This window comes from Podarcis muralis, chromosome 14, assembly GCF_964188315.1.
Source record: "Podarcis muralis chromosome 14, rPodMur119.hap1.1, whole genome shotgun sequence".
Taxonomy (NCBI): Eukaryota; Metazoa; Chordata; class Lepidosauria; order Squamata; family Lacertidae; genus Podarcis; species Podarcis muralis.
Window position 1 is genome coordinate 2548897 of NC_135668.1, and position 25152 is coordinate 2574048.

General features: G+C 45.6%; 1 protein-coding gene and 1 long non-coding RNA gene across 3 annotated transcripts in view; one reads left to right on the top strand and one right to left on the bottom strand.

Moving 5' to 3' along the window:
- Window positions 1-1238: 1238 nt before the first annotated feature.
- On the bottom strand, window positions 1239-10089 carry LOC114584197 (uncharacterized). Its single transcript, XR_013390639.1, has 3 exons — window positions 9982-10089; window positions 7908-8035; window positions 1239-2284 (listed from the first exon to the last, which is right to left on the bottom strand). It is a non-coding gene; the product is annotated as an uncharacterized LOC114584197 (long non-coding RNA).
- Window positions 9837-25152, top strand: part of ENTREP2 (endosomal transmembrane epsin interactor 2) — a 174297-nt gene continuing 158981 nt past the window's right edge. For both annotated transcript variants that reach the window (XM_028705805.2, XM_077918861.1), the window contains exon 1: window positions 9837-10120. In XM_028705805.2, the coding sequence (XP_028561638.2) occupies window positions 9860-10120 (261 nt within the window). In that variant the 5' untranslated portion in view covers window positions 9837-9859. The remainder of the gene's footprint in view (window positions 10121-25152) is intronic.

Here is a 25152-nt window from a genome sequence, read left to right on the forward strand (position 1 = left end):
CCATTTTTGATGGTCCAAGGACAGTTCCCTTTGTGAGAAATAGTTGAGGCTTGGAGGAGACAATGTCAGTGGTCCCAATTTATCATCCCCTTGAAAAACCTGGTTCTTGCCCACCTTACTGACAGTTCCCTTCATTTCACTAATAGTCTTGGGAAAGGGACTGATGGGAAGCATCTCTGTCCCCGCCCCCTTTCCTGTCCTTGAAATTGAGGGAGACAATCTGAAGAGATAAATCCCTAAGACTCCTCCCCATTGCTCCTGCCTTTCACTGACTCTGCAGAGTGGAGCCACAGGGGGTAAGCCCTCAACAGGTGGAGCATATGCACCTGCCCTTTCCAGCACTGGGGTGGCACTGGCAGAGCCGGGCCAACCCCCCCCCCCCCGATCCTTCTGATTCTGTGTGCAACATTGGACACTTCCTTCTATTATGTACACTGATTGGTTTCAGACACAGGACATTCCCAGATCTACCTGTTTAGGGAAGTTTTTAATGACTGATGTTTTAATGTATTTTTAATCTTTTGTTGGAAGCCGCCCAGAGTGGCTGGGGAAACTCAGCCAGATGGATGGGGTATAAATAATAAATTGTTGTTGCTAGATACCTGGAGATGCTGCGGATTGAATGAGACCTCTGCATGCAACACAGGTCCTCTACCCACTGAGCTAAGGCCCTTCCCCCACACCAGCAAGAAACCCAGGACAGAAGAGCACGTGTGAGACTTGGAACAGTTGACCAGGTAGAGCAAGTGGGGGCTAGAAAGCCCCCTCAGGGGGCCTCTGACTGCTGGAAGGTCTAGCTGCTTCAGGGAGCCACTCAGCCAGGAGTCCCTTAAAAACGTATTCTTAAACTGAATGTCTCTCAATGGACGATGCGGAGGTGTGTGTAAGCCTCTGGTTTCTTTGTGGATGGGATGTTGCCTACTGTGCAAAGATATGAGTCATGTCAGTTGCTGACATACCATCTACTTGTATTTCCACCCTCTTTGCCTCTGACCTGCACCCACCATAGACATGTGGTGCCCATGATGGGATGTGGCTCTCAGAATAAAAAAGGATGGGTACAGGATTAGGCTAAGACCCAGGAAGGATGGTCTCTACCTCTATACACCGAGGCTGAGGCTCCAGTCAGTTGACTGTGGGAAGACTGGGAATGGTGAAAGCAGACCCAATCCCTGTTCTCTTCCCTTGTTCTAGGCCTGGACCAAAAGGCACACCAAGTATGACACAGCCTCTTTCAGTTTCATAGTTTCATGAATTTGACACATTATCATTTTATTTATTTATTTGATATGTTTATAAACCCCTCTCATTAACTGAGAAAAAGGCTTCTGGAGTGGTTTACAATGCTCATTAATGAAATGGTCTCTGCCCTCAGGTTTTACAAGCTAAAATTCATGGCACAAAAGGAAAAACGACTTGGAGGGGGATGAAAAATAGACAACTCAGGCACTAAGGCTTAGTTACAGAGACTTTACAAGTGCTCTTTCTGTCAGCGAGTGGGGAAGCAAGCTCCCTGGAGCTTTGGGTCCCCTTGCAGATGGCAGACTCTGTGTGCTCCTCTTCAAGTTCTCCATGTGATTTATTGTCCCACAAGGGGCAATATTTGCACATTGTTTGTTGATCAGGTGCTGATGCAGTACATTTTCCCACAGATGAAAATCAAACAAACATCAATGGCCACATGCCAATTACTGTTGCCAGACTTACAAGTCAAACTGGGTGCTTTTATTGCTTGTTTCCTCCAATGATGGAGCAGATAGCCTCTGGCAATTGCCCCTTGAGCCAAGAGTCCCTCCAAGCCTAGCTAATCCACCTAGTTGCTGCCCCCAAATCCAGCTCAGGCACCTCTCCATGCACTCACCAAACCTGTGAAAGAAGGTACTGTCTGTGCATTAAGAAACTGTTCCAAGCCCTTCCTGGTGCAAATTATTAGCAATGAGAAGCATGTACAGTACTGTATAATTGGGGCATCTGACAATTGCAGGCATGTCTTGCTATCATGTTAGAGAACATAGGTCCTAGAATGGCAACATTCGGCTAGATTCTGTTATTGACTTTGGGCACCATGGCTTCCTTTCAAAGCAGGGAGAGCAACCCGTTCTGAGTTCAGCCCTGGGCAGGGTCAACTGACAGGAGCTTTGAATGGGATTCTGCAGGGCACACAATTCAGGGTCAACAGCAGCTGAAGGTCTGCCTTTGAAGCCTCCTGTTCTTCAGGCGCTCAAATGAAGTCTGATGACCGATAAGAGAGCTGATGGAGTGATCCCGCCGTCATATTTCTGAACTGCAAAGGAAAAAATTTAAAGGGTAAAGGAAGCACACTTTAGTGCTCTTTAATGGCAGCTAAAAGACTCTGACATCAAAGGGAGTCCAAGGAAGTCGGCTAAATCTTTAATCTTTTCCATAATTATCACTGTTAATTCATTATTATTATTATTATTATTATTATTATTATTATTATTATTATTATTATTACTATGCTGTCCTTATCCTGGCTCTTTAGTCCTTGCTGTTTTGCTTTCATTGTTGTTTAATTGTTTTATTGCCATTTTTATGGGACTTGCCACTTTGGGCAGATATGGAGAAGAAAAACCAAGTAAATTTACTTATTTTCCATATTTTATATCCCACCTTTTTCTCCCAGGACCTCAGATTGGTGTTCATAGCTCCCCCACCACCCCCCCGCGCACTGAATCTTCACAACCACCCTGTGAGGTAGGTTAGGCTGAAAGGCAGCGACTGACTCCAAGGTCTCCCAGTGAGCTTCCTGGCTGAGTGAGGATTTGAACCCTGGTGTTCCAGGTCCTGCCCGACACTCTAACCACTTAAACACATTTGTTAGCCTTCTGTTGGAGGGTTGGGCTCCCCTGCTGGATAATGGCCTGGTGTAAGATGTGTCTCAATAATAGTATTTCCCACCATATAAATATATGGTAATCATATTAAGAAATGCATGTTTGAATTAAAGGTGGCCTTGCAAAGGCAGGGACTATTGAACCAAAGAAGCCAATGTCACATAGGCCTGGTGGGGGGGGGGGGGAGAGAGAGTGCTTTGGCTACAAAATGTTGAATGCTTGGCTGCTTGAGCATCTTGGGAAGCAACACCACAGAATGGAGCAAAGATAAATGCATTTAAAACAAAAAACAAAACAAAAACCTCTAGATATATTAGGCATCCATTCGTAAAATGCTTGATGCATATGGAATGAGCAGTTCCTCCTGGTACCAAATTTTCATTAGCTTGAGATCAGACAGATGCAATCAAAGTTTTCTTATAATTCATCCTCTGGGAAAGCGGGCATTGCTCCAACTGCTGACGAAGCCAATTTTATCTTTTCCAAAAGTAGCACATTGGAGGGTAACTACTTACGGTCAGGACCTATGAGCAATGATATACTGAACTCTGCTGCTAGGTTTGTTTATGGCCTTGGCTGCATTACTTCTGCAGTTGCTCCCTGATTCTATTCAAAGGGGTTTCTGTGAAAGGGACAGAGATGAAACAGTATTCTAACACTTGACATATTTTATCAGAGAGAGTGAGAGAAAATTGTGGAGTTGGAAGTGATCCTGAGGGTCATCTAGTCCAACCCCCTGAAATTGAAATTGAACTACTTTATTGCCACTTGTACAACTTGTATACAGTGAGATTACACGAGCACCCCCAACTCAGCTCTCTTAGTCTTAATTCCCCTCGTTTGCTGGCGCACACCCACCAAACCCAAAAGTCAGTTGCCCTGTTGTTATCTTTTCATTCAGCAGCCCAACAGCCCACGGATAGAAGCTGTTCTTTACCCTGTTGGTGCGACTAATCCTGCTTCTATATCTTCTGCCTGAGGGCAGGAGATCAAGAAAGTGCCGGCCAGGATGTGAATCATCCCTGAGGATTTTCCTCACTCTCCTGAGGCAACGTTCTTCCGCGATGTCAACCAGCGGATTCACAGGACAGCCCATAATATCTGCAATGCAGGACTATGCAGCTGTCTCATACGGGGATTGAACCTGCAACCTTGATGTTATCAGTGTGGGAACATTTATATAATTTAGCAGAGTTTAAACCATCCCGTTTGAGTTTATGCAGCGACAGGCGGGTTGCTAACTTGTTTGAGTCCTATCAATAATTATACCTTCCTGGTTGATAATCCCTTTCAGTCCCTCTTAAAGAAAACACACATGAATCTGAATCATATTAACATAAACTACTTTACTATCAGATTCATTCAGGTTGTCAACCTGAAGGTAGACTTAGGTTACATAACTGATAAACTATATACTAGATAGTAGTGAATCATGAGAAGACTACATCTGAGCAGTTACCAGTTAACACTCCTTGCAGCAACCAATAGACAAACTGCCTGCCACATAGAGGCAGTTAGTCCTCTCGGACTTGACTGACAGCATTATATCCCACAATCATCACCATGCTCTAACCAACTAGAACAATCCAGAAGGGCTGTAAGAAGATCCTATGTAATGGCACATGACCTCCATATTACCATGGTGATGTACAATTGGTGGGTTTGGGTTCTTAGATTCAGTTCTCATGCCCAAGTTTTGGCAAAGGCCATTGCTCCATGGTCGAGCATCTGTTCTGCATGCAGGAGGTGCCAGCCTTGCCCAATCCCTGGCATCTCCAGGTCAAGGCTGAGAGGAGAGTTCCCTGCCTGAAACTCTGGAGAGCCGCATGCAGTCAATATTGGAGTCAAACTCTAGAGAGCCACATGCAGTCAATATTGCAGACAACGCTGAGTTAGACGGACTCGTGGTCTGATTCGTAGAAGGAAACTTTCTGTGTTTCATTTCCAATCACCAAAACAAGCTATTTGCTAGACTAACAGCCTGATCCTATGCTTAATTACTTGAAAGTAATTGATGTATTATTTGATTATTGCATTTATATCCCACCTTTTCCTTCAAGCTCAAGGTGGCGTCCATGGTTCTCACCCACCACATTTTATCCTCACAACTACCCTGTGAGGTTTAGCCGGAGGGGCAGTGACTGGCCCAAGGTCACCCAGTGCGATTCAGAGGTTCCCTCCCCTCCTGTGCTTACTTATTCTCTCATTATTTCCTCCCTGGTCTCTCCCCCCACCCATCCTCTGACTTTTATTCCCTTTGCTATCTCCATTTGAATTTGGAGTCTGACATCCTCCCATGGTGACCCCCCCCCCCAGTTCTTGCATTCCCTGTTCCAAACACACTAAGTCGTTTTGCTCTCCCAACATACCAAATATTCCATTTGATTCCTCATTTTAAATTTTTTATCTAGACATTCGTCAGACTTGTTTCCACCAAAAATTATTGAGCTGAGAATATTAGTTCTGAAATTTATAACCTAAGCAGATTTGCTACTGAAGACCCTTGTTCATCAGTTCTATATTTAAAAATCTCATCTAGGCATTCCCTAAGTTTTACTTTTTCTTAATTCTGTCAGCTCATACTGCTTCTAGCTATGAGTCTAAGGTTTAGCATTTTGGGTTGTTTTTACTCTTGTTTTTAAATGCTTTGTTTCAAGTAATGGGATGGGAGCGGCTTTTTTCTGAGCACTGCCCTGGACTCTTCCCTGTAAAACACACAGAATCAAGTATTTCCCTTTCAACAGGAAAAAATGCACTTTGACACAACGGGGGTTTTTATTTCTGCCCACTTTCTCAAAGCTGAGAACTTAGTAAGGATTGGCTTCTCTTCTTATCCTCCATCTTTACAGGTGGCATCTTTTGTATGCTAGGTGTGTAACTGAGTCATCAGAAAGCACAAGTAGAAGCAGGAGCAATGTCACCTTGCCTTGGACGGCAGCTATATAGCCAGAGGGCTTAAAAGTACAGTGTCTAAGAAAGGGAGCTGGTGACTCAGGAAAGTTATCCCTATAAGATGCTGGAGATCTGCAGCCAAAGATCTGGCTATTTCAAAATGATATGTGAATTTTGGCCTTCCTCAGGGGAACCTTGGAAGATGACTTAGGCTGTCAGAAGAATGGTCCATCTTGCTCAGAATTGTGAGGGGGCAACATCTGGCCAGGGAGCCCAGCGGGACCTAAATTAGCACAATGTTGTCCTCCCTCCGCCTCCCTCCCACCTGCCTTATGCCTGAGGCGATATATGAAGTCAGGCTATGGAGCAAGTAAAGCTGAACCTCCTTGATGAAAGAAGGGTTTGCAGAGTACCTGAAACCACATTAGCAAAGGACGTGGGGCTTGAAAATACCACCCAATGGCTGATCAGTGTAGTTAGGCTCTCAGCAGAATGTGCCTAGTTCTACAGTTCTACAGTTTATGACTGTTTCATAATTTATGACAATTTAGAATTTAAATGTATTTTCATGTAATATTTGATACTTCCAGCTGATGAAGGTGAATACATCGAAACAGGGACGTCCTGATTTCCAATCCATAACTTGACTTCTGCTCTATGATTGAAACTGAGTCTCCATCTGCAAGCTGATAAATTATAAGCATCAACATTATTGTCGAGTGAAAAAGAGAAAATCTTTGTAACGAATCATTGTGTTATACATATCTCTTTGACTTTGAAATCTCTGTTAGAGTTTGTAATCTCTATTATAATACATACTTTTGAATGGATTAGTTTTTGTTACTATTGACTATTGAATTGTGAGTAGGGACCACTCCCACTATTGAAACTTACATTGGCCTGAGTCCTTGGTGTGCTTTTTTTCTCAGCAGAATGTTGAGTTCTACAGTTCTACAGTTCAGTAGGCTGCTTTACTGAGGAGGAGGTCTGGGCATGCGCAGAATGCAAGAATAATTCTAATTGGCTTGCAAAACTGCCAGGGCTTCAGAGTCAAAAGCCCACACAATTTGGGAGTGGGTTGGCTGGATTACCTATAAGGAGGCAAATGGATATATATAGATTTAAGCAAGTGTCTGGGGCTGCCCTAGCAGTTGCTATATGAATATGGTTTTCTGCCTGGAGATGTTTGGGTTTGGGAATAGTTTGGGATTGGGATTGGCAGAAGTGGATGTAGCAGTTCAAGTGGAAGGTCAGGGGGTATGCAGGTAACAGGAAATCATCTAGTTTTATTTTTTATTTTGGGGAAAACTTTTAACTCTCTCCCATTTAAGCTCCATGCCCAGGTGACCAGCCTCCCATTGGCAGCAACTGTATTGTACCCATGCCAGTTTCCCACATTTTTGTGGGGATGTTGTGACACTGAACGTGTTTTTTTAAGGGAAGGAGAAGGACCGTAGCTCCAGGTAGGCAAAGCCTTCACTGGCTGCTGGAGGAAGCAGCCAAATAATGGCTGATTTAAAAAAACCCGAACAGTTACTTAGTTGTATCTCCAACCCAGAAGTTGGAGGTACTGAAATCTGCATGGCAGCGTTTTCCAAACTGCATCGCAGGAACCTTGGGAGCAGCTCATGGACCAGCGATGGTGGAGAGCTTGTTGGCCACCACTGCAGATCTTCTCTGGCAAGGACAGGGGTGGGTTATCTTCTTCTTTTTATAGTATTCTTCACTGGTTTACACACTTTTATAGATTTTAACTAACCATTTCAAACATTAAAATAAAAGGTTCTTTTGAACCTTCGGACCTTCTTCCCTCCCTGCATTTTAAGCTGTATTTTAATCAACTGTTTGTTTGTTTGTTGTTGTTTTCTTCCTATTACAATTACTTTAATTCATATTTGGTGTTAGCGGCCCTGAGCCTGGCCCGAATATAAATAAAAAATTATTATTATTATCATTATTATTATTATTATTATTAATGGGTTCCATATTTAAGATTTATTTTTTTGCATCTTTTACCATTATCCATCTGTTATATATCCAGTTACCATACTTAATTCCACATTACAAATGTCATTACATCGCTGTCAATGATTTTAACTGTTTACAGTGGTCTTTTAAATAAATTAAGAATTTACTCCAGTCTTTTAAAAAATACCGTACTTGATCTTCCTGGTTTCAGATCTTCCCTGTCTGCTTCACCATCTCCGCATACTCCATGAGTTTCGTCTGCCATTCTTCTTTTGTTGGTACTTCTTCCTTCCATCTCTGGGCTGGTAGCATTCTTGCTGCTGTCATTGCATACATAAAAAGTATTTTATCCTCTCTTGGTATCTCTTTTTATACCTAACAAAAAGGTTTCTGGTTTTTTAACAAAAGTATTTTTAAACATTTTCTTTAATTTATTATATATCATTTCCCAGAAAGCCTTTACCAGTGTACATGTCCACCACATATGGTCAAAAGTACCCTCCTTCACGTTGCATTTACAACACAGATTTGAACTCGTTTTGTACATTTTTGCAATTTTACTCTGTGTTAGATACCAACAATACATCATTTTCATATAGTTTTCTTTTAATGAACAGCATGCAGTAAATTTTATTTCGTTTCCATAACTTTTCCCAAGATGAAAGTTGGATATTATACCCAAATTCTCTAGCCCAGTGTATCATCACTGCCTTGACTTCTTCATCTTTTGTATACCATTCCAAAAGTAGTTTGTACATTTTTGACAGCACTTTCACATTATTCACAGATCTATTTCAAATCTCGATCTCACTGTATGAAAACTGTTTTTTGTCTACCTTAAAAAAATTGTTTAGTGATACTGTAACCAATCCATTAATAATTCTCTTATATCTTCAATTTTTCTCCATTTTAGTTGGTCTTCTGCCTCTATTAACAAATCTTTATAGGTGGCCCAATCCCCTCTCATATTTAATTTTTTAACTGAAATTGCTTCAGCGCCATCATGGTGTTCTCCGTTCTAGTTAAGTTTTTGTATCTATCCCACACCTCATAGATTGATTTTCTTCAGGAATCCTTTATGTGCTTTTGTTTTATCATACCATAAATATGCGTGCCACCCAAACCTGTTATCATGACCTTCCAAATCTAATAGATCTGTATTTTTTAACAAAATCCATTCCTACAATATAACTTCAAATCTGGCAAGAAGCTGATTCTTTCTTTAGAATCAATTAGTAACTTATATTTTATTCTTGGTTTCTTCCCCTGCCAGATCAAGTTGGATATTTTTTCCTGCCATTCTCTGGTGTGTCCCATCCCACTTATCAGGGGTATAGATTGAAATAAAAATAGCATCCTTGGTAGCACATTCATTTTTAGAGCAGATATTCTTCCGCAAAATGATAGTTTCATCCTTCCCCACACTTCCAGATCTCTCTTAACTTCTTTCAGGTATGTAATCATCCTTAAATATATTTCTGTTTTCAGCAGTTAACCATGCCCCTAAAGATTTAATCTTTCTTTCTACATTTATTTCTGTGGTCTGTTGGAACAGGTGTGGCTTTTCTTCCAGGGACCACGGCCAGGCAGGCCGATGAGCCCCCTGGCCTGGCTTGAGGAAGCTGCCTTAGACCAAGGCGGGCCATCCGGGCACGGACTGGCAGCGTCTCTCCAGACTCTGCCCCGGCGCCCGCCCGCCCGCCCGCAAACAAGCCCAAGCCGCGGGAAGCCCCCGCGCCCCGAAATGCCCAGTTCCTCTCGAGTAGACGCGGCTGGAGCTGGAAGGGGGCGGGGCGTCTCTCCAGGCCCCTCCTCGGCCGGGGGCGGGGGGAGCGGCGGCGGCGGCGGCGCTGCAGCACCTGCCCGGCCGGCGCGGAGGCTAAGCGGCGCCTGGAGGGGAAGGAGGCGCTAGAGGCGGAGGCGGCGCCAGCCAGAGCGCCCCTGCAGCCGGGCGAAGCGGAGCCTGGACCGGCCATGCCGCCCGCGCGATGAGGGGCCCGGCGGCCATGGGCGAGGGCGGCGGGCGGCGGCGACGAGGGCGGCGCGGCTCCCCTGCGCGCTGCGCTCCGGGCCGGCGTGGCGGCGGGCTGGGCTGAGCCGCCCTCCCTCGGTAGCGCCGCCGCCGCCGCCGCCGGGCCGGGGCGATGCCTGTGGCCGCCGGGCGAAGCAGCGCCGCCGCCCCGCTGAGGAGGAGGATGATGCCGCCGCCTTTGGCGGGGGGTCCGCGCTCGCTGAGCAGCCTCTCCCGCCTGCGCGAGTACCGCACCCGCTCGCGGATCATGCTGGCCCTCGGCGTCACCCAGATGGTCCTCGGCTGCCTCATCGTGGCCGTCAGCTTCGCCGCCCTGGCGCTCACCACCTCGGCCCGCGTCCGGCACTCCTGCCCCTTCTGGGCCGGCTTCTCGGTAAGGCGCGCTCGGCCCGACGGGCCTTTCTCCGCGGGGGCGGAGGCGGGCCCGGGAAGTTCCCTCGCCCCTCGGGCTGGCGGGCGGGCGAGTCGCGCTTCCCTCCGAGGAGAGCCTCCAGGCTCCGGAGCAGTCTACCTCGGACAGGGAGGGAGGCGGGTCCTTGCTTTGACCTAGGAAGGCGGGTCCGCTATTCCGAGACGGGTCTCCCAGCCGCGCTTTGCCAGAGGAGGCACGGGGAGCTCCTGCGTTCAGGCGCAGTAGATCGGGGAACATCAGGAGGGGGGCATTGGCCACGTCCCTGTTCCGGGCTCCTTGGTGGCATCTAGTTGATCCCTGTGGGAATCAGGTTGTTTCACGAGGTTGATCTTTGGTCTTATACAGAAAGCGTTCCTTAGGTGACACTGCTCAGGGCAGTTTTCTCATCCCTTTTAAACCCCTGTCCTAACACACACACACACACACACACACACACACACACACACACACCCTTCAGATCTGGCTCTCGTAATGATTTTGACGAATTTCCAGATGGATTGGGATTTTGTGGTGTTTATTTTTTAATTTTAGATTGCACTTTTTTATTTAAAAAATTCCCCTCACATGCCCTCTGAGATCTTCCTATCCTACCCCCTGTGAGGGTGGGGTGTGCCTTCTTGTTGAGAAACCCACTCTCAGGGGATGCCGGCTAGAGACCTCTGGGTTCCACTAGGTGCTTCGGCTGCTGCCGCCTTCTGAAAAAGGGTTCCGTGTAACTGGATTCAAAATGTATTCTCTGAACTTGGTTTTGCACCCACTTCGTACTGCATCCTGGGCAAGGGCACTGGGATAATTCGGTAGCAGTGATATTACACCTCTTCTCAGACGTTCATTTAATTTGACAAAGACCTTGCGTTTACAGAATTCATAGCATAAAATAACATAGACGTTAACCTTGCTGAAATGAATCATTCTTTTATTTTCATGCATTGGACTGAGGTGTTACCTTCTCTTTGTTCTGTTTTCTTGGCGTATCATTTATTTAACAACTAGGAAGAGTCAAGCAGGTAAGAGTCAACAGGGTAAAATCCTTGCTAGCCTGCAGATAAAAAGATTGTGAGCTCCCACTTGAAGGTCCTGTCCTGAGAGAAGGAGGTGCCCATCTGTGCATCCCAGTTCAGCTGAAAGGACTTTCGAAGCACCTTTAATAGATGGGCTTAAGTCCGAAGGACTTAATTTAACTCAATGGGGCTGTTACACTGGAGGAGGAGCTCCAGATTTGACCAGTGTCAGGGGACAAAGCCCTTGTAAGGGATTGTATTTTGTGAGTGGTCACTGTGCTCCTTTTACATACAGAGCAGTTTTACATGAATTGCTTGCATTTTTGCATTTCATTGCTGTCTAACTCCCATCTTTTACAATTCTTCTATACCCCTGTATGTATTTTTATTTATTTATTATTGCATTAAAATACCACCTTCTTTTGCCCAAGGAGCTCAAGGTAGCATACATGGGTCTCTTCCTCCTCCTCATTTAATCCCCACAACAACCTTGTGAGGTAAGTCAGGCTGAGAGGCGGGTCTGGCTCAGTGTCACCCTGTGAGCTTCATGACCAAGTGGTAATTTGAACCCTGGCCTCCCATATCCTAGTCTGCCACTCTAACCACTACACCACACTGGCTGCCCGCCTGTCCATGTAAAGCTTATGCCATCGTAACTGTTAGCCTGCAATCCAAATGGCAGGTACCTGAGTGTGAGCCCCATTGACTCAAACAGGACTTACTTCTAAGTAGACATGGTTAGGACTGTTAATTTTTATAAATTTATTTTTTTAATGCAAATTTGTTGCAGGAAGAAATTTGTTGCAGAAAGGTACCACAAGGGTCTTTGTCATTTTTGCTGCAAAGCAGGTCAAACAGTTACAGCACTAGAGAGAATTCCTCATTTATCCACCTTCCCTTTTTCAGATTGCTCATGTTAGGATCCTGGAGATTTTGTTTTCTTTTAAACAAAAAGTTTGAATTACCAGTTTCAAGTAGGAAGTGTCCATAGGATGGGATTCCTACAGTACTGGCAAAAGGAGGGAATGTGTTGCTTCACTTCTGTGGATAGACTGAAGTAGTTTGAAGAGGTTTGCAGAATAAACTGCCCAGAGTGAATGGATTGTCCTCTGAGCCTAAGCATGACTTGAGTTGCAATTTCTACTGCTGAGGATCATATTTTTTATTAATCTGTTAAGAAATTGCCCAAGAGAAGCAGATATTCACTACTGCTTTGCTTTCATGCTCTTTTCAGCAAACAGAAGGCAACTTTGAAAAAATGAAGCTAGATCACTCAGTATTTGTAGGATTCCTTAAAAGGACCATCTCTTAGCTTGCTTGGTGTTAATCTAGTCTGTTATTAAAAGTTTCCTAATGGCAAAGTCCTAAGTGTATGCTTCATTTCATTATCTAAATATAGCAAATATTAGAGAGGACTTGTACTGTTTTATTTAATTTTTCATCCAGTGAAGATGGGGAGAGGGTATCGCTAGGGAAATCAAAATGTTTGTATGATGGAGTTAATGTTGGAAGGAAAAATGACTTTATTTGCAAATCAAGTTTTGCTTTTATTCTGATCCCCCACCCGCTATGGATTCCATTTCTGTCTCTTGCTTTCTTCCTTGTCCCCATGCACCTTTCTGTGTTCATTGCAGAGTAATGGATTGAGTAATCAAGTTCCATTCTGGAGCCTTCAGTGCTGCAAAAACATGGGCATGCAGCTGAAGGCAGGCTGAGGGCCCAGAAGTTTAACTCAGAACTTTGACCTATCAGCACCCACTTAAACTGGCATACAGTGGTGCCTCGCAAGACGAAAAGAATCTGTTCCGCGAGTCTCTTCGTCTTGCGGTTTTTTCGTCTTGCGAAGCAAGCCCATTAGCGGATTAGCGCTATTAGCGGCTTAGCGGATCAGCTGATAAGCGGCTTAGCGGATCAGCTGTTAAGCGGCTTAGCGAATCAGCTGATAAGTGGCTTAGCGGCTTGGGAAAAAGGGGGGGGGGGAACCCTGCAGGAACTCACAAGACATTTTCGTCTTGCGAAGCAAGCCCATAGGAAATTCGTTTTGCGAAGCACCTCCAAAACGGAAAACCCTTTCGTCTAGCGGGTTTTCCGTCTTGTGAGGCATTCGTCTTGCGGGGCACCACTGTAATTGAGTTGGAAACTGGTTTACACCTTGACCTTTGGGAAGTTGCCATCCTGTGAGGGTTGGGGCAACAGTGTAACAAAGAGACTGAACTCTTGACCCAGAAAGTCCCCAATTTCAGCCTCAGCAACCTTTCCCAATCTGCAATATGAGGGTTGGGGAAAATAATACTAAGCAATCTTACATGGTTTACAGCTAGGAAGTGTCCCAGTGAACCACAGTTAACCTTAACTATAGTTTAAAGGGTTTTGGTGGACCACAAGCTGAACGTGAGTCAACAGTGTGATGCAGCAGCCAAAAAAGCTAATGCTATTCTAGGCTGCATCAAGAGAAGTCTAGTGTCCAGATCAAGGGAAGTCACAGTCCCACTCTCTTCTGCCTTGGTCAGACCACACCTGGAATACTGTGTCCATTTCTGGGCTCCACAATTTAAGAAGGATGTTGACAAGCTGAAACTTGTGCCGAGGAGGGAGACCAAGATGATCAAGGGTCTGGAAATTAAGCCTTATGAGGACAGCTTGAAGGAGCTGGGTGTGTTTAGCCTGGAAAAGAGGAGACTGTGAGGAGATACGATACCCATCTTCAAATATCTGAAGGGCTGTCACATGGAGGAGGGAACAAGCTTGTTTTCTGCTGCTCTGGAGGGGAGAACTCGAACCAATGGCTTCAAGTTACAAGAAAGGACATTCCGAATAAACACCAGGAATAACTTTCTGACAGTAAGAGCTGCTTGGCAGTGGAACAGACTCCCTGGAAAGGTGGTGGACTCTCCTTCCTTGGAGGTTTTTAAGCAGAGCTTGGATGACCATCTGTAATTAACGCTTTAGCTGAGATTCCTGCATTCTAGGGGGTTGGCCTAGATGACCCTTGGGGTCCCTTCTATGCTCTTCCTAGGCTTGCTGCCCACACAAATAGGGACTAGAGGGTTGTGCCAAAGGTTTTGTGGAATTGATGAGTCTTGTAAGAGGCATGCTTTTCAACACCAGCTTGATCTGCAGAAAATCGCAGGGGCCACCAAGTTACAATCATTAGGATTAATATTATTATTGCATTTGTATCCCACCTTTTCCCCAAAGGTGGCACAGGTGGTTCTCCTGCCTCCTCATTTAATCCTCACAACAACCTCGCACAGTAGTTTAGGCTGAGATGCAATGACTGGCCAGGGTGAGCTTCATGGCCAAGTGAGGATTTGAGCCTAGGTCTCTCCCAGGTCCTAGTCCAACACTCTAAGCCACTGAGAACAGAGGGCAGGAGCAGATTGTATCTCTAAAAGTAGGTTGAAAGGGTGGAGGGAAGCGATTATTCCACCTAAAATAGACAAGTCTGCTCTGTCTGTATGTTCTGATAAAACATTTAAGGTTACTTTCATGCTTATATGTGTTTGTGAACTTGCCATAAGTTGATTATCTCAGAAGTACTTCACTCTAGCAAGGTCTGCCTTTCACTTAGCAACTCCGTTATTGCACAGCTGATTTTGCTTAATCTGATAGCTCTCATCATGAGCAACCTTTTAGGCAACTCATGCAAGGGATGTTGGTGGCCAGAGGCAAAGGTGAATGAGCAATGCAGCACTGCTATTTTCCTTGAAGCTTGAATTTGTTTTATTCTCACTGAAAAAAATGGAAACTAGACATTCCGTTGTGGCAACCAAAACCTATGTGAAATATATTTGGAGTCCTGTAGTGATTTCATGCTCTTTATTGTAGCTTGTAAAACAGTGATTGAATTGCCCCCCAAACCTCAGGCTTTTATATACAATATTTACACAATGAGTCCTGTCTGATTGGCTGATTCTGCTTCCCTCCTGGAGCCTGATTGGTCTTTTCCTGCAAGCCAATCAGTTGTTCCGTTCTAGGATCCTACTTGCCTATTGTTCTAGGATCCAAGGTTAGTACATAACACTATGTTTGGCGATTAGCTTATATCCTGAGTTTCTAATCCTGGGTGCATTGCAGCCATGCAGAACTCAGAAGTTTCCCAACACCCACCTCCCCACATGTCTCTCCACCCAGGCTAGCAACAGGCATGGGTAAGTTATATTTTAATACTAGGCACTACTGCTCCTGTTTGTGTTGCTCACCAACCTCTTGCCCAACCTCTTCTTCCTCTACAGCTCCCCCCCCGCATCCTCTCTCAGCTCCTTCAAGCCCCCAGAGCAGGGTCAATGATGGAGTTGGCCTGAGCATGTGGGAAAGTCCTGAGGGGCGAATAGGGAGGCCTCAAGCTCTCTGCTTGGCCCCTGAGTGTGGGGTCCCCCACGCCTTCCGTTGCAACTCCTTCAGAGCAAATCTGAACAAACAATTCCCTCCATAATGCAAATGAAGGATGTCATCCTTCCAAATGACTTATCTCCAGTAAGGCTTCAGCAGCGCTTTATCTATGAAGAAAACTGGGTCCAATTCAGGCCTTGAGAGTTGCTCTCTGTTTGGAGGGGTCCTGATGTTTAGGTAGTTTCTGGAAGTCACCTGGATTTGTTCCTGGAGGCAGATTTGCCGCCTCTTCTCTGCCTGCATGTCTCCCACAGAGGGGCTTGTGCAGGTTGATTTAAAGACTGGCTCTGGTGCGATGTGGGTGATGCTCTGGTCAAGGAATGGTAAAGAGACTTTGCACCTACTTTCCCAGTCAGCTTGTAAATTACACACATTGTCAAGTCCTCCTGATTTTTATGGGCAGCTGTGGTGGAAATAAGAGAATTATGTCCATGTTGTGCTTTGGGTGGCTGTTCTACTGAGAGTTTTTGTTGCTCTTTTGTCCAGTGGATAAACTGGGCTGTGGAATCGGAGCACTTTCCATTTGACTTAATTTTAACCATCTGGTCCCTCTCCTGACCTCTTCTCTGTGACCAGGCTCATGAGATACGGTATGTAAAATCACTTTAAGCAGAAAGGCAAACAGTTGCCCTGAAGCTGGCGCTCTCAGTTATTTCCTGACCTGGTAATAATCAGGGCTATGTGCATAGGCCATGGCAACACGGAATGAGGGAAAATACATCTTTATGTGAATCTCAGCTTTTGTTTAACAAAAAGAAAGGTGTGCTTTTAGCCCTCATGGATGCAGATATGTGCTTGAAGGGCTCCTGGGATTTCAACGTGCAGACTGAAATGAACAGGGTCTCTGGTAGGTTGGTCCAGGAGTTCAATGACCTGTCTCTCCTCCTGACTATCAGAACCAGAGTAAATGGTGCCGGCAGTAAACCAGCGCAGACTGAAGTATGCAGAATGTTAATCTTTGCATAAACCAAGTAGGAGAGTCTCGCTTGTCTAGCTGCTTGTGGAGAGGGTATTTAACTCTGCTAAGTATGGTAACTTCCCAGCTACCTGTGGTCACCTCAGAGTGCCTCCTAAAAATAATGTCACTTCCTTTTCCTGGTACACCTGTCTTTTGCAGGCCCTGCCCACTGGGGAGGCAGGGGGAGGTGCCCACCTCTGAGTGGTGGAAGCCCAAGGGGGGCACTGGCCTCGCCTCTGCTGCCCACCCTGCCGTCTCCACCAGCAGCAGAGAAGTGCCATTGGCAGAAGTTTTCAGGAAGATATTGCCAGGATCTTGTGAGATCTCATAGAACACATGAAATCTTGTAAGACTTTGGCAAGATCTCACCAGAAACTACTGGTGCTTCACTAGGATTGTCCAAGCAACAAACTAGTTTAAAATACTTGTGAAAATACATCACAACATATTTAAAACTGGCAGTTAAAATATAATTTGCCCTGGCAGCAATCCAGTGGCTAGCCTCATCTGCACCTCAGTTTCCAAAGGCCTGTCTGAACAGGAATGTCTTAGGCTGGTGGCAGAAAGATAGCAGAGAGGGAGAGAGCCAGTCTCAGCTCTCTTGGGAGGGAATCTCACAATATGGGGGCAGCCACAGAAAAGGCTGTTTCTCGTATCACTGCCAACTGTGCCTCTGTTATGGTGGTGACAGAGTGGAGGTGCTCACCTGAGGATCTTATCACCTGGCCAGGTTCGTATGGGGAGATACAATCTTTCAGGTAGACTGGCTGCTCGCTGCTTGATCCTACATGTGTTCACTCACAAGTAAATGCCATAGAGCTCTCGTTGCTATTTATTAATGTATATACCACACAATCACCGGTGGCTTTTATGCTTATATGCCTGTTATGCCTGTTATGAAAAACACACATAATTAAAGTGTACAGTAAAACTGTTTAATCAAAATATTGAAATAAACACCCAGAATTAAAATGTACAATCAAACAAGCCTATTGAAAAATGGGATGTTTAAGTCAGGAAACAGGTGTGTCTTCAAGAGCTGGTGGAATGCCAATATTGATGGGGGCCTCTCATATTTCAGCAGGAGAAGCATTCCACAGCACTGGTGCCACTAGTGAAAAAGCCCACCTAGGTGTTAAAACAAGCCGATGATAATTGTGTTCAGTAGACCTCCCATCCAGGTTAGCATCTATTGCATTGCAGTCTTAATCCCTGAGATGCTTGCCAATTAGGTTTTATATCTGTTTTCTTTATATACATCAGGCTGTTGGCAGGAGACAAATACTGGAGGCTACATCTTTCTAGCTAGCACCAGATGGACTGGTCTAAATTTGGAACTTTGTTAGCATGTGTTGAATTTTGAAATTTTTGAAAGTGTCAGTACTGTTTCAGGGGCAGCTTGTAGTTCGATCAGTTTGGGAAAGAGGGTGCTGGAGCCTTAAGTTTCCAGACGGTGCTAATCCATTAGAGAGCATCAGTCCCCCAGAACCCAACAACACTTGTGGCTCTCGGGAGCTGTCTCTTACTAGTCACATGCCAAATTCAGTCTCTTTCTCTCCCTCCCCCCCCCCCCCACTGCCCATTCTTACTGTTTCCCTTAGGTCTTACCCAGGTAGATGCATACATATTTGGATTGGTAAGACATTTATGGCAACTTGGATTGGTAAGACATTTATGGCAATTCCAAGATCAGGATAGTTTGATCAGAGTTGTCCATGCATTGGTAACCTCATGGTTGGATTACTGCAATGCACTCTATGTGGGGCTACCCTTGGGCTGGCCAAGAGGCTGTAGCTGGTGCAGAAGGTGGTGGCCAGGCTACTTGTGGGGGAAACCACCCCCAGCACCTAAGAGTTTGCTGGCAGGATTTGCATTGGCTGCTAATTTGCTACCAGGCCAAGTTTGAGGTGTTGGTACTAACATATGTCACTATACACATCAGGACCAGGTTATTAGAGAGACTACCTTATCCCTTATCATGTTCCCAATAGATCACTGCAGTCTGCAAAAAAGTTTCTGCTGCAAGTTCCAAAGATTTCAGAAGCGTACTCCATAGTGACTAGGAGAAGGGCTTCTGTTGTGGATGCTCCTGTTCTGTGGAGCAGTATCTCTGCCAAGAAACCTTATTGGAACTTTTTGGAAATAGTTGAAAACGTTTCTGTTCCAACGGGTTTTCCCAGCTGGATAAATGGACCTTTCACCATGAGTGTTCACTGGTTAGGGTTTTAAATGAATTATTTGTATTTGTGTGTTTAACTTTTTAATTATCCCATGTGTTAATCACCTTGAGAGAGTGGTTTAGAAGGTGATTAATAAATTAGTTGTAGTAGTAGTAGTAATAATTATATAACATGTTGTGTATTCTAGTGGCTATCAGCCATAGAGGCCATTAAGCAAAAACCCCTTTGGCTAATAAAATGAGAGATCATTTTGCATGTATCCAAAAGGAATGCTCCCAACACAAGTATTTCTGAGGGAGAGGAGGGTATGCTGTGTGACTGCAGAAATATGACCAGGCGAGTGAGATATTTCTGGGTTGCAGCAAAGCTCATTAACGGGTTCAAGAATATTACTTTGGATGGTTTTTCAGTGTTGATATGTAATCAACACACCCAAAGAACAATGTTGGATGGGCAGTAGAGGAGAAGTATAAATGGATGCATTCAAAATAAATACAGTAAGCAAACAAACTTGCACACATCATGGAAAGTGGCTTTTTCAGTCCCATATTGTAACAATTTGTGTTCATTTCAAGACTCAGAATTGCTCCTGTTTCTCCTGGCACCTCCAAATCTGCAATGTTAAATGGCTTGTTCAGCTGGGCCTGGCATGATGGACCCTTGATCTCTCTGCTGCATTTTGCTGATTATTCTGATCTGCCTGTCTGTGCTGGGTGTCGAGATTATGATGCTCGCTTGGGCGGCTGCTGTGTCAGCAGTTCTGTTCCTCTACCACTGGAACATTTCAGGCTCTACTGAGATATGTGTGTGGTACTTTGGATTACTGCAGTACACTCTCTGTGGGGTTTCTGTTGTGCTTGATCTGGAAGCTGCAGTTAGTGCAAAATGCAGCAGTCCTGCTGCTGGCAGGAGTGAGACACTGCTCAGAGATCTGTAGCGGTTGCCCATCTGCTACCAGGCCAAGTTCACGGTGTTGCTATTGGTCTATAAAGCCCTGAACAGCTCTGGTGGCTGGTGTGAGAATAAAGGGTGTGAGTGTGTTGTTTATGCCACCCTGATGTCCTTGGAGGAAATTGTAACAGGACAAAAAGGCCATTAATAAGCAAATTATCCTCCAGGGATCTCTGGATGGTAATGGCATTTTTATCCTTGCAACTAACCCTGTGAGATAGGTCAGGACACAAGGGTGCCCAGGTAAGCCAGGCCCCATATAATTGATCATAAGACATCACACACACCCCCCATTTGAATGGCAGTGCCCATCAACTTTGGGGGGGCAGGCCTCCTCAAATACTTTATGGGGGTGGGGCAAAGACCCCTCGGCCCCCTGGAGTTGGCTCCTATGCCAGGTCCTATGTCTTGCCCAGGAATGCCCAGGCCCAGGCCGAGCAGAATCTGCGATATTTATCGTTTTAGTCTGATACGTTGTTCTCTTGCCTTAAGGAAATGGCTGGGCCTCTGTGGAGACTTGTTAGATTCAGTCAGCTGGAAGAGATTCAGGGCCAACCTGTTGCGTCTCGCAAGGTGTTCAGTCTCTAAGCCAGACTCTGCAATCGCTGTGCAGGAGAGGTCTCTGTGCTTTGGGACATCGTCATTATTTCTTTCCCTGCTCATTTCCATCTTAATGGGTTCCCTCCCTTCCATTAGGAATGCTCATAATGGACATCCGTTCAGCCAGTTGCAAACCTCTTGCCCATTACTTGAGATGAATAATGTATTAAATGCAGCCTTGCAGCCACTTACTTCATGACCGTGACACACTGGCTTGGAGTGAGTGGCTCAAAGGTTGCAGCCAATCTCCTGTGGCTCAGGAGATGCATTTTAGCCCTTCCTAAAGTGGAAGTGTGTTAGCACTGGCGCAAAGGTACATTTTGAGCTGGCAATGTATTATGAAGCACAGCCTTCAAAACTCCAGGAGGCACTATAATTGCGAGCCCTCTGGTGAGTGGCTGGCTGCCTTCCCTTTTGGTTCCCTTTCCCCTCCGATGGCAGAACAGTCCCACTTTCAGCCTCGGTGGCTCCCCTTAACTGTGGTGCCTCAACCCCTTGCAGGAATTGTGGCTGGGCTGCTTCTCCCTTCTCCCTCTGTCTAGGGAGGACTTGCCTGCCTCCAAGAGGAGGAATCCGCAGGGCACATAGCACACACCTATTAGTCTCCTTGACTGCTCCTTCGCCCGATCTCTACCCCCCTACATAGTTCCATGTTTCCAACATTGTGATCTATGACTAAATCACAGTGTTTAGCTGGTGATATATTGCGATGTTGGAAACCAGGTATCACCCAGCCAGCCCTAAGTGAAATGGTCAGTGGGTTGGACTTTGCCTGTAGAAACGTGGATTCACATCCTGGGTTTCCTGAGTGACCTTGGGCCAGTCACTGACTGAACCTAGCCTACCTCACTGGGTTGTTGTTGTTATGAGGATAAAGCGGGGTGTCCCCCCCCCCCCACATGCCCTCTTGAGCTCAGGTGCTCCAGCAGATGATGCCCTGGAGCTGCGCTTCTGTTCCTTCCTGCTCTGCAACACCAGAGCTGCTTCGCATTATGGTGGAGGTTTGCAAGAGGCAGGCTTTGGGAGCACGCCATGCTCAGGAGAGGCAGACTGTCCTGGCTTTCCCCAGAGAATCCAGGAGACTGTAGTTTAGAATAATAAGAGAATTTCTAACCACTTTCTCTCCATCCCAGACCCCCCAGGGTTCCCTTGGAAAAGGGGATAACTGTTAAATCAGCTTCACGGTCCTGCCAGACCAGTATTTTTGTGTGTATATTCTGCAGCATTATTTATTATTATTTATTAAATTTGTATGCTGCCCTTCATTTGAAGATCTCAGGGTGGCTCGCCACATAAAAGCACGAAATGCAATGCAATAATAATACATTAGTGTTGGGTTTATAATGGACTGTCCACGCAGAGTTCCACTTTATTAGCTGTTCTGCAGTGCTTCCCAATTGTTATTCTTTTATTGTTGTCCAGAGAGGCACTTTTGCACTATAGCACGGCAAAAATGAGCCTCTGGCCCCAAATACTGGTGGTATAAAAAGTTGCAGGGTTCAGCAGGAAGTTGTGGGACGTGCAGTGATTGAAAATGAAGCAGTATGACGTCCCTAAGAAAGCAGAATTGTGTATAACTGCCATGAGCACAAATAACCATACAATCTAAGGAGCCATTAAGGGCCGGGTGGGGGGTGGGGGTTTGAGCCACACTTGTGCAGTCATTGTGGGTGATGCTACGTGTCTGATCCTGTGAACCTACACAAGTTTTGGAATTGTGATATTTCGCCTGTGTTTGCCTCAGATGTAATGTTTACTGCCCAGTTGATGACATTCTAAATGTGTATATGTATTTTTTATTTAAAAAATTATTTACTTGTTAAACGTCAAGTTGGCTTATACAACATTGCAAAACATCTGCAAAGTGACCTGTGTGCCCATTTCCCTCACAACTGTTTCCACTTTATGGCATCCTACCTCCAACACTTTTATTTCAAAAGGTCAAGACTTACCCTAGAGAAAACTAGATGTCTGGAGAAGGAACAAAAATTATGAGGGAGAGTCGTGTCTGTGACTGGCCGTGTGCCTGCTTCAGAGTTGTTTATGCGTTTCCCCTCTCACCCTATTTTTTGTGGTTTCCCCGCCATTTCTGAAAAATTAGGGGGGAAACTGGGATTTCCCCCAGTTTTTTCTGGGGTTTTCCCCACCCCACTCCATTGCATCTCTAGATGGGCCAAGTGTCTGATTCAGTATCGTACAGAACAGTTCATATGTGCTTGACATGTAGAATGTATTCATTGATTTCTCATTCATTACGTTTACATACCATCTTCTCCTGCAAGTCACTGCTGGCTGTGTCTTTCTCCAAATGGTGAAGCATCTGCTTTGCATGCAGAGGTCCTAGGTTCAATCCCCAACATCTCAGGTAGGACTAGGAAAGTCTCCTTCCTGAAACCCTGGAGAGCTGCTGCCAGTCAGTGTAGGCAGTACTGAGCTAGATGTGTTCTTAAGATATCACTGGTTGCTTTGGGAATCTCTCTCGCTAAGTAACATCGGGTTTTTCACGAGTGGAAAATTGTGGTGCAAGAGCACAAGGTTTTTGGAGACTTTGTTGCACAATAGATTGTGCAGTCTGTTGTGCAACAAGTTTTTCCTGTTGCGCTGGGTTCCTGTGTTGCACAGCACTAGAACTCTCCCACCAGTTAGCACAGGATGCTGTCAGCGGACAGAGAATACTGGAGAGAGCCTTAGGTTTGCTTAGCAAGTTCACTCTTGGCGCTCCCCCCCCCCTCTTGTTTGAAATGATTGCTGTGCTCTTGTGGTTCTGTAATCCCTGCTTCAGCAAGTGCATTTGGCACATAAGGATTTTTTATTTGTTCCTCGAGGTAAAAAAGAGCCTTCGGCCAGAAAAGATAAGGTAGCATTTGCAACAGAAGCAGGTCTGTAGACAGATAGGGGCTATTAGCATAAAAGCTGTGTCCTGTTGTCTGTTAAGGACCTTTGCTGCCTGTGTCCCTTAACCTCAGCTGTGAATGAAGCATCTGGAAACATAAATATTGGGCAGCGCCACTGGGAAGCCAATTCCCCCAGGCTATACCTGGCAGTAGCAGATTAGGGTTGCTTTAAGCATTTACTTATCTTCATCTCCCCCAGGGGATGAATAGAGAGAGGCAAAATAAATGGTAAGCAAACTGAAAGGGAATGATAACATTTGACACTCCGTCTTCAGGCAGATAGTGGCCTTTGTTAGTTTTTCAGTTCATCCCACGCCTTGCATGTAATAAGAACATAAGAAGAGCCTGCTGGATCAGGCCAATGACCCATCGAGTCCAGTATCCTGTTATCACAGTGGCCAAACGGATGCCTGTGTGAAACTAGCAAGCAGGATTCATGCCCAAGAACCTTCTCCCCTCCTGCGGTTTCCAGCAGCTGCTACCCAGAAGCATGGCTGCCTCTGACTGGGGAGGCAGAGCAGAGCCATCCTGGCTGGTGCCCCTTCATAGCCCTCTCCTCCTCCCTGAATGTGTCTCCTCCTCTTTGAACCATCCAGGCTGGTGGCCATCGCTGCCTCCTGTGAGAGGGGGGGGGCGTAGTCTAACTCTGTGCTGCATGACTAAGTATTTTCTTTTATGTATCTATTCTGAATCTTCCAACATTTAGCTTCACTGGATGTCTGTGAGCTCTGGTGTTATCAGAGGGAGAACAACTTTTCTCTATCCACTTTTTCCATGCCATGCATAATTATATTATTTTCTGTTGAAACTCCAAGTTTTGCCACCAATTTATTACTTCATCTCTATCCTGCCTTTTCTCTGAGGAGCTCAAGAGGGCATATATATGTCTCCTCCCCACTCTCCATTTTATCCTCACAACAACCCTGTAAGGTAGGTTAGGCTGAGATACAGCAAATTACCTAAAGTCACCCAGTGAGCTTCATGACTGAGTGGGGATTCGAACCCTGGTCTCCCAGGTCCTAGTCCACCACTCTGACCACTATGCCATCTTTGCAGCAAGTCAGGATTTTCTGAGTGTGCCTGCAAGATGCACACCAAAGTCACATTTAGTGACTTTTGATGAAGACCCCCACCTTGGGAACCTTTGTGCAGTGTTTGGCATCAACAACTTGAAAGGAAGCTAAACCTATGCCCAAAAATCTCACCAATATTCTGTTTTGGTCTGGTGCCCAGCATCCAAATGGTTATGAAGCCTGCCTCCCGCATCTTGGAAACCCTTGTGCCCAGTTTGGTGATGATATCTCGAGAGGTGGCAGAACTTGTGCCAAAAAACCAGGCAAAGTCATGCTAAAGTGACGTTTTGCTCTGCCGTCAGAATGGCACCCAGCACCCACACATTGACATGACCCCCACCCCACCTCAGGAACCCTTGTGCCAAATTGGATGATGTTATCTCAGTAGGTGGCTGAAGAGCAGGCAGACAAACACCTTTCCAAAAATATAGTACAAGATGCCTCTTGAGCAGATGTTCTGCCCAGTTGCACAGCTGGAAGTCAGACTCCTTTCAGAGCTACTACTGCATGTCACCCGGAGATCTACCAGTGCATCCATTCCCAGGCTGCCTTCCGCCGCCCATTTGACCAAGGACCAGCTGAGTCTCTGTGTTGGTCCATGTGTAAGCAAGCATGTGCTGCAACAGTGATGCAGCTTTCAGCTCTCTGTCATCTCTCGCCATTCTTTGGCTCTCTTCTGCTTTTCTAAATATGAAAAATTGCAGGCACCCTGCTTTCAAAAGAGGTTGAAGGAGCAGACCGACAGGTGGTTTAGAAGTTATGGAAAGCAGCCCGCACAATTTAGCTGTCGTTAGGAGGGAAAAGGTTAGTGCTATTCAAACCATGAAAGACTGCAGGTATGCTCCTTGATAATCCCACTTTGCAGAAAATGAAAATGCTCTGCTTGTAGTGATTGATTGATTGATTGTGTGTGTGTGTGTGTGTGTGTGTGTGTGTGTTTTAAG